This window comes from Seriola dumerili, unplaced genomic scaffold (genome assembly GCF_002260705.1).
Source record: "Seriola dumerili isolate Sdu_G_001 unplaced genomic scaffold, Sdu_1.0 BDQW01000432.1, whole genome shotgun sequence".
In the NCBI taxonomy this organism is placed as follows: Eukaryota; Metazoa; Chordata; class Actinopteri; order Carangiformes; family Carangidae; genus Seriola; species Seriola dumerili.
In genome coordinates this window covers 4,450,994-4,465,452 of record NW_019174687.1, presented here as the reverse complement: position 1 = coordinate 4,465,452, position 14,459 = coordinate 4,450,994, and the positions used below count along the sequence as shown (strand labels likewise).

Genomic DNA, 14,459 nt, shown 5'->3' with positions numbered 1-14,459 from the left:
CTATCATAAAACTTGTACATACTATATTCATCTTTCCTAGATTTTACAGCTCTTATCTCTGAGTGAAAGCTCATTATATCTTCACACTCCACCCATTGGTGGAGTGTGTTGTGCAGAGTCTCCCTGTAGATTTGAAAAGTGACTGTAAAGAAAGTTTTTAGCTTCACCAGAGGCTGAACACATTTACTATAAACTATAACTCATGCATTTAATGTAGCTTAAAGTGCTTAAAGGTTTTTCAGCACAGGAAGATGCAGCTAAAAGCTGTAGAAATCGCTGGCGTCACAAGCTTTCTCAAAAAAAGTGCTTTGGCGTAAAAAATGCAGGGTCATCTGACAAAATGCTCAACTAAATGAGAACCTGCAATAGAAGGTAGCCAAGACCATTGTATTTCAAAATCCTGTATATTCATGAAAATCAAACTAAAGCACCGCACACTGAGATAATTTCCCTTTGACTTTAATTGAGAGCGAACAAGACGTTTCGCCTGTGGCTTCTTCAGGTTCACTCAATATAATTACAAGGTGTGATGAATACCAATCCATTGGTCACATCACCAATTATCTTCGTCTTCATTTTGTCATTTGACATTTTTCTTTTGAAGCCCTGGTAATATTAATGATACTGTGATTTTTGATAATGTATAATATTATTGTGTGTTTTATTTTGGAAAATGTTTACCTTTGTAATATGTTTATCTTTTGGAAAAATGTTTTTTAAAAAAACTGTTAAAACACAAAGTAGATGATGATAATTAGTCAGGTTATCTATGTATGCGAAGAAGCCACAGGCGAAACGCATTGTTCCTGCGACCAACCACCACCTGACAGCTAATATTGGGAGTTCTGTTCACTATTCTTATATATACATATATATGTATATATAAACAGTATCTGTGTCTGACCTTTGGACAGTGCAATTGGTGAAAAACTGGCACAAAACCATTTTCAAGGCTTTCCACATCCTGACATCCCAACCTGACCAGTTATTTCATGGTAGCGTTTAAATGAAAACAGTGAAGTTTAAAGATCATTAACCCCTTAAACCCTAGGCTGTACACACTCACATTCAAACAGTAAAATCTCCAAAACTGTGCGGCCAAAATGAGCAACCAGGGGCTCTGGGGATAAGGGACACTCTAAGATGTGGGTAAGTTCACCAGTATAACCAGCAGAGGGGACAAAACCCTGTGTGTTCTTCACTGAGGTTTTCACCATCTCACTAGTGGATGTATGGGAAAGTTTATCTGCGGGCTGGAATACCATAGAGAAAGCTAAAACTCTGATCTCAATCATTTCTGCCTGAATAAACATCCGTTTTTGATGAAAAAGCACAAAACATGAAGTTTGATCTCAGATTTAGCGGTTGTGTTGCTCATAATGTGATTTATTTGGCTGGAATGGCGTGACAGTCTAGTTTCATATTATACCAAACATAAAATTCTACATTCATGTTTAAAATGATTTAAAACTTGGATTCAAACTGTTACTGAGGCATGCCTTACACTACTCATGTTTTAAACTAATCTTCCATCACCCATATGTCATGTATCTGCAACATCTGTGCAGGAAGCTCCACTGCACCAGGAACTACATCCACCTCAACCTCTTCTTCTCCTTCATCCTGAGAGCCGTGGCCGTGCTGGTGAAGGATGACATCCTCTTCAACCGGACCTCGCAGTGCTCCAACCAGCCGTCACTGGTGAGGTCACCACCCCTGTCCTCACTGATCCCCGAGCGAGCGAGTGACACACTCGAGCGTTAACAGCACAACTGTCACAGAGCGGAGACAGCTCGAGTGTGAAGCTGAAATTGAAAATGTAAATTTGTTTTTATAGAAGTGAGTCGTCACTTTTTTCTATTTACGTGAAAGTTTTGTAAAAATCAATCAGTGCTATCAACGTGATAAAAACTGACAAACCGTCTTCTGTGACAGTTCATTTACTGGCAATGAATTTTATCCACCTGGACTCACTATATGTTGTCTAATTTAGGGAGAAAGGGAAGCTCCTCTGCAGCCACATACTGTATTATGATTGGCACTGCACAGCCTCAATAACAATAACAGTGCCAATACGTCTCCGGTACATTACTTTACAGGCTTCAAAAACACTTTTTCCTTTAAAAAAACAAGCAAACCTCTCAGAATCATCAGTGCTTAATAGAATACGCTGCCAAAAATCTATGAAATAATGATTTGCAGGCTTGTAATGTTGGTTTTTATGTTGACAGAGAACAGCAGCTTTAGTTGAGTTTTACTCAGCAGTTATCATGGATTCCAGTGGAGATGAGAGTCCCAAACAAAAGGGTCAAAATGTCTGCAGGATAATCCATTTCTCCACATTACATCCATATGTTCGGTGTATTCAAAACAATCATTGCTATGCCAATGAATATTTTACATCTGATGAGTTGGAGGCGCAGAGCAAGGATATTTAGCTACACTAGTGTGTCTGGAATATACAGATTAGAGGAGCTAATTGTAAGTTTTTCCATTGCTACAAAGCTAACATTAGCATTAACAGCTAAGTCAGTCTAAAAGAAAAGTTGCAAGTTCAGAGTTCAGCATCAGACTTCATTCCTTTACTCACCAACAGCTGTCTCTGGAGATTGAAAGCAGTGGTGTTTTTCTTCTCTTTCTATCACTTCTTTTCTTCTACTGAAGATAGCAAGCTTTGACGTCTGCAGTGAAATGCTGCATATGTTTTCATGCATCAGTCAGTGGTGGCCAGTGTACTCTTTTATGCTGCAGTCTGCTGGGGCGGCAGCATGTCCGACACGAACACAAAGAGACTGGACAAGCTGGTAAAAAAGGCTGGGTCTGTGCTTGGCAGGAGTCTGGACTCACTCAGGACTGTTGTGGATAGAGGCATGCAATGTAAGATGGAGGCCGTCTTGGACAATACCAACCATCCTCTCCACAACATTCTGACAGGACAGAGAAGCAGCTACAGCTGCAGCAACATCTCACTGCGCTGCAGAACAGAGAGGTTCAGGAGATCCTTTGTTCCCACTGCCATCAGGCTATACAACACCTCAGCCAAAGGAAGTGGACAAATCTAATTATTATTATTGTTTATTTATCACTAACTTTTTCTATTATTATCAACAATGAGCTAATGGACACATGAATTTCACCTATGGGATAAATACAGTATCTATCTATCTATCTATCTATCTATCTATCTATCTATCTTTTATCAGTATGAGCACTGCAGTTGCCACTACATTACTATCGCTGTTACTGCCGCTACTGTCACTATTGTTAATATTGCTATCACTGTACGTTCTTGTTCTTTTCCTCTTTGCACTCTCTCTCTCTCTCTCTCTCTCTTTCTCGGCCTAGGCAGTGGGGCCGTCCACCCTGTGTCCGGTTCTGCATTCTCGAGGTTTCTGCCTCTTAAAAGGAAGTCTTTCCTTGCATCTGTCGCCCAGTGCTTGTTCTTGGTGGGAATTGTTGGGTCTCTGTAAATATTATTATAAAGAGAAGGTCTAGACCTGCTCTATTTGGAAGGTGCCTTGAGATAACGTGTGTTGTGAATTGGCGCTAAACAAATAAAAATTGACTTGACTTGACTTGACTAGCATCCAGACTGCCGTGAAGAAACAGTGCTGCTCAGAGGACATATTATAACCTCTTGTATTATAAACACAGCAATGGCTGAAGTAAACAGCTGTCAATGCTAGCGTCAGCTATGTAGCAATTAGCAAAACTTGCAAATAGCTCCTTCATTGGGGCAGAGGTGGACTTTATTTTGATTTTAGTGGTTTGTGTGGACATTTTAATAAAAAAAAAATAAGTGAATCTGAGTTGATGTTAAAATCTATGATTACTGCTTTGACTTCATGCCGACTTTAATTAAGCCAACTACAAATCACATAATCTTGTTTAGAATTGACACAGCTCTGTTAATTTGAATAGACAAGTTAACAGCTGACATCAGATCTGTCGTGGTGGTGATGTTACTGTAAGGCAGTTGCATTTTACAAATCCAGCAGTTTTAATTTTGAAAGATCATTACAGATCAGATATTTAATTCATATTTCAATTTTGAGCAGTATGAAAATGAACCAATAATTTAAATCAGGACATATCATTTCAGAGGGTGGGTGACTGGGTGGTGGGTGCTTAAGACACCAACCATCCGCCATGAGCCAGAACTTCCACAATCCGATCTCCCTCCTTTGTTTCTTGTCTTCTCTCTGGTGTCCAATAAAGACATAAAAACAAACCCTAAAAAGAAACACACAAGACTAAGAATCTCAACAATCATCCACTGACAACTCTCAGTACTTGACATCTTTTGATATGCATTAAAACTTTTGATGCTCTAAAGCTCTGACATTTGATCCTTTCTTATTTAACATTCCTCTCATCTTGGAGTGGAAACGTCTGTAATAATTGCAGGAATACTGTCAGGGCGCTCTGACCTTTATACTCGTATCTGCTTGTATTGTTGTGATCTGCAAAATAAAGCATGTCACCTGGTGAACCCACCGATTTCCCTGGTGGAAAAATGAGAATGTAAACCCACATCCAGTGTATCAAAGTAATTAGCATAAAGTCCGGTTCAACACTGTGGTTATATACAGCTCTGCAAAGACAAACAATAAGATGTTGAGAAAATGACTTAACGGTTCATTTTGTGTCAGTGATAAAGCTGTTACAGAATTTCTAATGGTTTTTTGACATTTAACATTTGAGCATTCAGGATTTAGATACAAAGTCTATAAGCTAGTCATATCTTTGACCTTTAGGTGCTCCTTTAATATGCATTTTTGCCCTTGGTGTGTATTTTTCAGGTGGGATGTAAAGCCAGCCTGGTATTTTTCCAGTACTTCATCATGGCCAACTTCTTCTGGCTGCTGGTGGAGGGTCTGTACCTCCACACCCTGCTCGTCGTCATCTTCTCTGAGAACAGACACTTCATCGTCTACATGTTCATCGGCTGGGGTGGGTAGTCACAATTTTTCCCACAATTGGTCACACTGAATCAAATAGCTGCATGTGCTCTATGGAGCTTTTTAGAATTTTATATATATACAGTATATTTTTATACTTATAAATTCTTATATAGTATTATATAATCTATAAAACACATATTAAGTTATACTATTCAAAATGTAAAATAGTAGTAAATTAAATACTAAAAATAAACATTAAGACTGGTACTGTCTCAGATCTAAACAATAGATGGATTATGTTTACCTACATTATATCAATGTTTTCCTGGTGGCTGTTCACAGGAATCCCCACTGTGTTCGTCTTTGCGTGGGTGATGACAAGAATCTATCTGGAAGACACCGGGTGAGTGCCGCCAACAGCTAATCACTCATCAACATGAAAATGTGATTCAGATTTGGTATTTGTGCACATCGTAATGTCCTTCAAGTTGGATTAAGTTGTATCACAGGAATCTGCATACCACGTGTTGTCTGACATTTTAATTTAAGTTGAATTAATTTTTTTTTTCTTTTTTGCTTCAAGTGTATATATGAGAGTACGCCATCCATTCTGTGGAATCATTTATTATTTTCTCCATCATTAGGGGAGTTTCAGTCATATTAGAGAGTGGCATACACTGGTATTCAACAGGGACTGCATCTGTTATTCCATTAAGTCCACATATTACGTTTATCGATTAGATTCTTTCAGCGAGTGGCCACATGAGAGTGTGGCTTGGTTTCCAGAAATAATAAGACAAATATCCCACATGTCAAAGAGCGCTTTATTGTATAATTCAGCCGGTGGGATTTGCATTGAGTCGTCGTCATATGAGCCCATTGCCGCTGAGCTGCTCGGCCTCTTTTGTACATTATTACAGCTGACACTGCAGCTTATTATTGAGTGAGTCGCACTGAGTGGGCGTATTTTTAAAATGACTCTGTGAAATAACTCTGCAGCAGAGCAGCAGTCTGATAATCAAGGAAAGCAATGATGCAGCTCCACAGGGTGAGGAAACTGTGTGGAGAATGTTAATGAAAGTTCATTCTTGACCTTGTGGTTTGGCGAAAACAATCTTAGAATAAAGTCCACTACATTGCTTTTTCTGGAAGTTTTAAACAGTGACCCAGTGGCATCTGCTGATATAAAGCAGCAAAATGCAGTTGAAAGCTCCAGAAAAAGCTGCACCTTGAGTTAAGATTATGTAGTGTGATTTTTGTAGCCCCCAGAGAGCTCTGACCAGACCTAGAGACTTGAGACTTTGACGGGAGTTGGGATTATGTCTCACATATGAAGACTTTAGACTTTGACTCAAGAGTTTTTAGACTTAATATAGGTACATCAGACGGCATCAGACAGGCTTGTAGCCAAACCGCTTGAATATTAAATTATTATGCCTACACATTATACCCAAATGTCAAATGATTTTCCTATTAAAGACTTGTGACCCTCCAGTATTCTTGCAAAGCTAAAGAGCTGATCCTTTGCTTCACAGCTGGACTGGGAGTTGCTGTCCCAACTGAAAGATTTCCAAGTTTATGAGTAAGGTTAGCAGAGAGCCAGAGACATTACAATGGTTATTTAATACTCAGAAATGATTTTACAAATGAAAGTGAAAACTATTTTATCTTTAGTTACCACAATCCTTTGGTAAATAGTCCAAGTATGGCACTATCATTGTAAAATAATCTACCATGAATGTGCAGTTGGCCAATGCATCATCTTGTGTGATGACGTTTGGAAGATTTGATCCTGGTTCAACTTTTTATGCTTGATGACCCTGCATCATTTTGCTGGATCCATCCCCAACAGGCAGGTTCTATTCAAACAAATGAGAGGGATGTTTTTTTTACACAGCCCTCTTGAAGTTGGTCTGAACGCAGCTTTAGAGGTCTAGGGAGATAGACCACCCAGTTCGCCACTGACTTCATCAGTGGGTTTGTTTTGAGGAGAGGTTAACATTAAAATGAATCAAAAGTTTATTAGTTGTATGATTGTATTGGCGCAAATATAAGTAGATATTTTTTTCCGGAAAAAAAGGTTTAAAAAACCAGGGGTCATCTTATATTTGAATCAGAGTTGTGACGCATCAGTCATAATGTAGATGCTGTACCAGACTGATGTGGTAAAGAGGAAGCTGAGTCTGACGGTGAAGGTCTCAATTTACCAGGTGATCTACTTCCCTGTCCTTGTCTATGGTATTGGCTTTGGTTAATTACAGTAGGATTAACATGTTTCAGCCAACAGTAGAGATTCCTCCTGGACACCCTCTGTTTTTCCAGGTATGTCCAACTAGGAGAAGACTCAGAGAACATGCAAGAGGGTACACAATTTAATATCTTATGATCCTCCTGGAAGAGCTGGAGGACATGGCTGATGACATGGACCCCTGGGCTACTTTGCTTAGCCAGACCTGGATAAGTGTCCAAAACAGGATGGATATGTGACTTGACTAAGACTTGCCTTGTAGGTAGAGATGGGTAATTGGCTCCAGTGTTGAAAGTCTGCTATGAGTTTTGCAAACCACCAGGTGTCACTTTACTTTCTTTGTTTGAGGCATCAAATCTTATTAAGAAAGCCCCAGAGTTTCATGTGGCGTCATCCATCCATCACTACCTGAAGGACAAAAGGTTTGACTTCAGAAGCGAATGACTTTCAGGTCTGCTGAAAGCTTGTAGAGTAGGTAGCAGCCTGGCACTCCTGCTTGTAACCACTCCTGCTTTTCTGCTCCTGCTGTGTGTTTACAAATATATTATGTATACTATAATAGTTACATTATGGTGCCCTCAGATGCTGGGAGAGAAATGACAACCACATACCCAACTGGGTGATCAATGGACCTATTGGATTCTCCATTATGGTAGGTTGAGGTTCATTAACTCACCTTTTTTTCCTGCAAGTGTTTCGTATGCCTGTTGGTTCAAGTGCATCCAAATGGATACAATGGATGATGATACAAAGGATACAGATGTTGTTGGGAAAATGGCACAGTAATTTCTTAGCATCCAGCCAAAAGCAAATCCAGTGGGCAGACAATATTGACATCAAAAACTTTTGATTTCCCAGGAACTTATTTAATTGCTTTGTGTTTCTTCATTGATTTGATGTAATTGTGGCTGTCATCCTTTGATATCTGTTCATCTCGTCTTATTTTTACTTTCTATGATGAATATATGGCCTTTGTAAGCCCATAAAGGTTTTTAATCTCAGCAGCGCAATCAACACATCAGACAGGTTTTGTTACCACCAATGAAGTGCAATCACTCACGCATCATATTCGACAGAACTGAGTTGCACTTAAGGGACATTCATGTGAGTTTCAAAGTCAGTTAATTTTATTTCCAATAATTCTATCCACATGTGAAGGATCAATATGTTCAAAGAAGATACATATATTTGATTTGATTTGGTCCTTTTTACCTGTTGAAAAGTTTGCAGCTCATTAAAGGGCCGTGGTTCATGACCCTGTCGACTTTAAAACCTTTCAAAAACCCCAATAAATTGTTTAACAGATCTACAGGCATCAGTGAGCATTCTTTTTAGCATCAGTAACGGCGACATAATGTGCTGGCACCCCACGTCTCAAGGTATTAACTTCACAGGATTTCCTGCTGAGTGTATTCCCGTGCTCCCGCTGGGTTACGTAAGCTATTTCAACCTTTAAAGGTCTCAGCAGGGGGAAGTTGCAGATGAAGGTCTTTTCGTGATAACTAAGATTATTTATGCTGCCGCCAGATGTGTAAATTTAATTTATTACGAATCACACGAGGAGACCTCAAAAGACCACAAAAAAAAAAAAAACTTGCATCATCATTTAGTATCTTTACTCTGGTTCCAGGTGGGTTGCTGTGAAATGAAAAACAGCTCAGTTTCTCTACAGTTGAAAGCTCATTGTAATGGCTTCATCACTGACCCTTTGCTTATTCCCTGTCTAGATTGTGGTTGAAATCTCCATCTCAAATGTTGCTCATCTCAAAAGCTGACTCATGAAATTGCGACACCTGCAAAAGGCTTTTATAATCCGTGTTTGATGGCTACAAAACATGACATCATGCTAAATCAGTGCTGCGTAATGATACAATAAAGACTGAGGGCGAGAGTTAACAGATCCAGGTAAAACGACTGAATCGTTAGCAAAATCCTACAAGGTAATTTCAAGGTAATTACTATCATACGCAAATGTAATATATGTACATACAGTATATTTATGATTTATTTATTTAGTTTGTATATAAAATTTTTTTAATATATATTTTTATTTTATATGTTGATACCTTTTCATATATTGAAATTCAATATACTGTATATGGCAACATCACTTTTGATATAGGGACATATATGTCCTACATTACATTTCTGTATGGGCACTAGTGATGCTTTAAAGGAGACAAAAGATGCACTAGAGAAACAAAGTTTTCACTGGACTCATTTAATTTGTTTGTTTTTCTGGTTTTTCTTTCCATTCAGTGTTTTCGGTGGGTGGGAAAATGTCCAACGCAGCAAAATAGAAAACCCCATAAGGGTGATTTTGAGGCTCGGTTGTTGCAATTACTCAGTTATTCCCTTCCTTTTCTCCAAGGTGAACTTCATCCTGTTCATCAGCATCATTCGGATCTTGGTTCAGAAGCTGAGGTGTCCTGATGTGGGCGGCAACGACCAATCACAATACAGGTACCTCACACAAGGCGAGGATTTGCGGATTTGATGCTGTCTAAACGGTGTGAACAGCAAAAACTACACCGAGATTTAAGTCCCATCTCTGCTCTCTTGGATATGTGCGACAAACCTGGTGCATGCTTAGGAAAGTTCAAAAAAGTTCACAGAAAGTGTCAACATTCATGTTCAAACACTACATCTGCTCGGTCAGTGTAAGCTGCTGTAGATAAGAGTCAGCTAAATGCCTCAAGATATAAAAAAAACAGATAATCTGAGACACCCAGAACATTTTTTTTTTATCCCCTCTGTGTTTGCTGTCTGGAGAGATAGGAGTGACGCAAACACTCATTCAACAAGACAGTGTTTCATGATGCAGCCTTTATGAAGTGGAGGTGGGGTGGGGGGGGTGAAACTTTTATGCCACTATGGTGCAGCACATTCTTGCACAATTCAGTCTCTATTTGAGTCTTTGCCCGGTCAGAGGCAGTGTGTTTAATCTCCAGGCAATTTTACCCTCCAGTGAAATCTGAGCTGTGCTGAGTTGTCAGGTGCTCTCATGTTTTGTGGCCGCGGGGATCCGAGATTCAGGGGTGAGAGGTGACGAAAAGCCTGGATAAACCTGATTCGCTCCACTGCTGAATCTCTTGTTGGTCTAAGTGAAGACTCAGTGTCACTGTGGTGTAGTTCAGTGTAAGTCTGAGCTGAGTCGACAGCTGGAGAGTGATACTGGGAGGGAGGATTTTACCGTCTTATGTAGGAGTTGTTAGCAGTAACACAGCACCACACAAATGTATTCAGTTTTCCAGAATCCACATTCCCAGAGCAATGCAGATAGTTTCAGCCTCCTTTGAGAGGAAAAATATTTAGTTCTGTTTCCCAAATTGTGACTCCATCTTTGTTTTCATTCAGAAACAGAAATGCAAGTTGAGTAATGAGTTAAAGGTCCCATTTTTTCCTCTTGTCCTGTGTTTTATTTGAAGTGTTGATCCATAAGAAGATATATTTGTGGTTTTAAGAACCAAAAACCATCTCATGTAGTTTTACATCTCCTCTCTCAGGCTTCACTCTGGAGATCAAGTAACAACAGGTTGGTAAGCCAATCAGAAGAGAGGAGGCTCTCTTCTGATTGGCTGATTTCAGGTAAACACTCAGAGAAACCAAATCCTGCAAGGTTGGATGGTGGGTCCAGGTGGACGGGGCTTGGAACATAGCTGAGAGCAGTGAGTGCTTCCTTGTGACATCACAAAGTTCCAGAAGTCCTGACGGCTGGTTTTAAGGCTCAGTTTCTGAATACAGGCTGTGTGCATTTCTCTGTGGACTGAGGCTTTGATACTTTCACAGTATTATCACAGAACCTAGACCTGCTTTATAATCAAACAACACATGGACATCTACCTTTATACTATATGGGACCATTTAAAAAGGTATAAAGGAATATTTTTTCATCTGGATTGTTAGAAGAATCTTGGGATTCTCAGCTTTAAACAGCTCTTTGGGTTTTTCAAACATATTTTAGAGAAACCAGTGGCTACGTCTGTGACTCAAATTCATGGCTTTTAACCTCATCTTACGATCTTCATTAGCAAGACGGAGTTTGAAAAAAACAATTAGTAGTAGTACTAATATTTAAAACTATTTCATTGTCGAGGTCAAGAATGACCTTTTTGTCTCCTCTTTTGTCTCAGGGGTGAGAGAAATAAAAACCTCAGTAAATAAAACCTAAATAAAATCCAGATACCACTGAGGTTAGATGGGTCTGACCCTTTACAGTAAATTAACAATATATACTCAATAAATACAAACAAACACAACTGTTCATTTGTGTTTCCTCGCAGGAGGTTGGCCAAATCTACTCTCCTGTTGATCCCTCTGTTTGGGATACACTACGTGGTCTTCGTCTCTCTCAGTGAATCCATCGCAGAAGATTATAAAATATTTTTTGACCTGGCCCTCGGATCTTTTCAGGTGCTGTGGTATTAGTTATTCAACCACTTCTATTTCTATATGTTATTATCATTGTTGTTAATGAAACATACATGTTTCTGACTTAAATGTTGAGGTACTGCTGCTCTGTACGTTACTGTATTGTTGTTTTTTTCAGGGTCTGGTGGTGGCCATCCTCTACTGTTTCCTTAACAGTGAGGTAAGAGCTAATTGTGTGACATGACATAGTACTGTATATGGTATTTAGTCATTTTAACTTAAACAGCCAAGCACATAAATAAATGTCGCATATCCATAAATATCAAACATCATTTCCTGTTTAGTATTTTACAGAGGCAAGAAAATAATACAGCTTTTAAAATATCCCCATGAATTTGTCTGCACTCAGCTGATAGCATGCTCATTTAAAAATGCAAAGCTTCATTTTTCAGTGTTGTTCTTAGTGGAAACATTTGATAAGCAGTGAATTATATTGGCAATTTGTTTGGTTGGAGCTAAAAATTTGTGATTTGGGTGTGTGTGTCTTAATTTCATCATTATGATTTTCTCATTAAAATAAAAGAAATTGATTTATATTATCCAAATATCCATAACAGCAGTGCCAACACAGCAGATGACAACAGACCATGGTAAGACTTGAAAATAGAAAATGCTCACTGATATTTGTTTTAGAACAGAAAAGACTGGGGGGCTTTATCCTCTTATCATTTCAAATAAAACTCATTATCCTCATTTAGCCAGATAAACCTGATTTCGCCGGATAAAACAAGTCAAAACAAGAAGGCAGCACGTACAGTGAAAATGGTTTGTGTTCATGGTTTTTGAGCGCCTGTAGGTGGTGCTCCTGTCTTCGCCTGTTTAGGCTTGATGGGTAAAATTGTCTGTGCTTACTACCAACCAGTGGTGTGCGGCGACTTTTAGGCCGGGAACGTGTTGATTTTCGTTTCGCCGCCCATGTTATCCAGTTAGAACGGACACACGCGTGTCTCTCGTGTCGCGTGATCTAGAGATTTGGCCTCTCGACTATTTTACACAAGTGATGTGCGTGTGTCCCAGCAGGAAAAGACTAGAGAAAAGACCTTTTGTTGCCATATTCACATCACACCAGCGAAATTACACAATAATGACAGCTTCCACTGTAGTTTCTCTGTCTAGGCTGAATCTAAATATGATACAGACATGAAAAAATAGAGACATTGATATTTTATTGATGTTTTCTGCACCGCAGCAGAGAAAACACACGGGTGCTTCTCCGCAGCAGCTTAGCGACGTCTGCTGCCACGTTCACACCACGCAAATATGCAGTATGGAGGAAAAATATCGAAAAAACACTTCCTAATGTAATCTTCAAAATATTTACCATTAACTGACAATGACTCATAGTCTGGACTGGAGTTGGGAAACACAGGGGAGATGCGAGAACTAGGGTCCTGAGGAGTCGTAGCATTTATTTACTGACGAACAGCCTAGAGTGCACATACATCACACTGCTACGTTCACAGCTGCACTACTAACTGCTAGCTAACTAGCCAACTCTGCTCCAGTCGCCAGCATCACCGCTCTCCTCCCTCTCTCTCTCGCTCACTACGCACACAACCTACGTACTGAGCTATTCCTGAAAGGAGTTGTGGTAAAATGTAGAAAATGTCGATTACCTCTTCGCTTGACCACCTCCAGTCTTTATATCACTGGGACACGGTGGCGCCCACAAAAATGACAGTAATAGCTGTTATATCAGCTGGAAATCAAACTAGCGTTCGGAGACAATACTCTGCTGCCACAAGAGGGCGGTAAATTACATGATGAATGCAAACAGGCTTCAAAAACCTTTATGGGACAGAACGCTGTTCTGAAATCAGATGTAAGGAGAGATATCGCTTCCACTTTGGTATCGTTCTAATTTTAGCCCTAACTGACGGCACGCCACTGCTACTAACTTACCACTTACTGTTTACCCCAAACAAAGCAGAAACATAAAATGCATCAGCCACTGCTAAAGAATTTGAAAATATACTTTACTCACTGTTTCATGGGGTTTTAAAACTCAATTCTCAGCGCTATCAATTCAGATATTTCAAACTGTTTCTCAATCAACTTGACTGTCTTCATTGACTTGTTGCAGGTTCAGGGCGAGCTCAAGAGAAAGTGGCGGAGCATGTATCTGAACTGCCGTCTGGGCAGAGATCACCACTTCAACAGCACCTTCGCCTCCAGGAACGGCTCAGACCACATGGTGCAATTTCATCGCAACTCCCGGACCCAGTCCATCCTGCAGTCAGAGACCACGGTGCTGTGAGGACCGGGGGGTAGGATCCTGGAAATAACAACAGATGCAGTCTCTAAGTTGACCAGAGCGGTTGAATAGTTTAACAAAATGGTTTTAACATTGGAAGCTGAGGTGAAGTATCACATGGGTGGAAACGTTTGAGAGCAGATTTTGGTTTTAGCTTTACAAATCTGTAAGCCATCAACATGTCCCTTATTTGGACCTAAAGTGGTGCTGACCTGTGCTGTAAGGGTGCGCTAGTGTTTGCTGCCAACTAAAGAGCCTTTTGAATTCAGCGATTTTGTGTCATGTTAGCTGTGTGAACCGAGAAAGAAAGGTACTGGTAGGAAATCTCTGCAGCATCAGCAACTTCATGTTGAATCTGACTGGTGTAAATGAGTGAGGAATGAAATGTAAATACTTTGAGTTGTAAATGTTTACATATAAATTCAATATTTATAATAAGAAAAAAAGAAAAAGTATGAGTAAGATAATCTGTGCCATTTTTTTCTTGAGGGTTGGCAGAGCTGTCAGCTTTAGATTGGACTCAAAACAGGACTTTTTGTCCCTTAATCTCCTCACTGTATCTACTATACAAATGTTCAGATGTATACGCCTGTTTTGTGAACAGGGTATTTAGAATAAACAT

General features: G+C 39.6%; 1 protein-coding gene across 1 annotated transcript in view; it reads left to right on the top strand.

The window, feature by feature from the left end:
• The window catches only part of vipr2 (vasoactive intestinal peptide receptor 2), a 67,327-nt gene extending 53,477 nt beyond the window's left edge, over positions 1 to 13,850 (top strand). Inside the window, exons 6-13 of the mRNA XM_022761832.1 lie at positions 1,569 to 1,701; positions 4,803 to 4,953; positions 5,247 to 5,307; positions 7,735 to 7,804; positions 9,524 to 9,615; positions 11,436 to 11,565; positions 11,702 to 11,743; positions 13,667 to 13,850. Coding sequence (XP_022617553.1) covers positions 1,569 to 1,701; positions 4,803 to 4,953; positions 5,247 to 5,307; positions 7,735 to 7,804; positions 9,524 to 9,615; positions 11,436 to 11,565; positions 11,702 to 11,743; positions 13,667 to 13,840 — 853 coding nt within the window. The 3' untranslated portion in view covers positions 13,841 to 13,850. The remainder of the gene's footprint in view (positions 1 to 1,568; positions 1,702 to 4,802; positions 4,954 to 5,246; positions 5,308 to 7,734; positions 7,805 to 9,523; positions 9,616 to 11,435; positions 11,566 to 11,701; positions 11,744 to 13,666) is intronic.
• Positions 13,851 to 14,459: the final 609 nt, after the last annotated feature.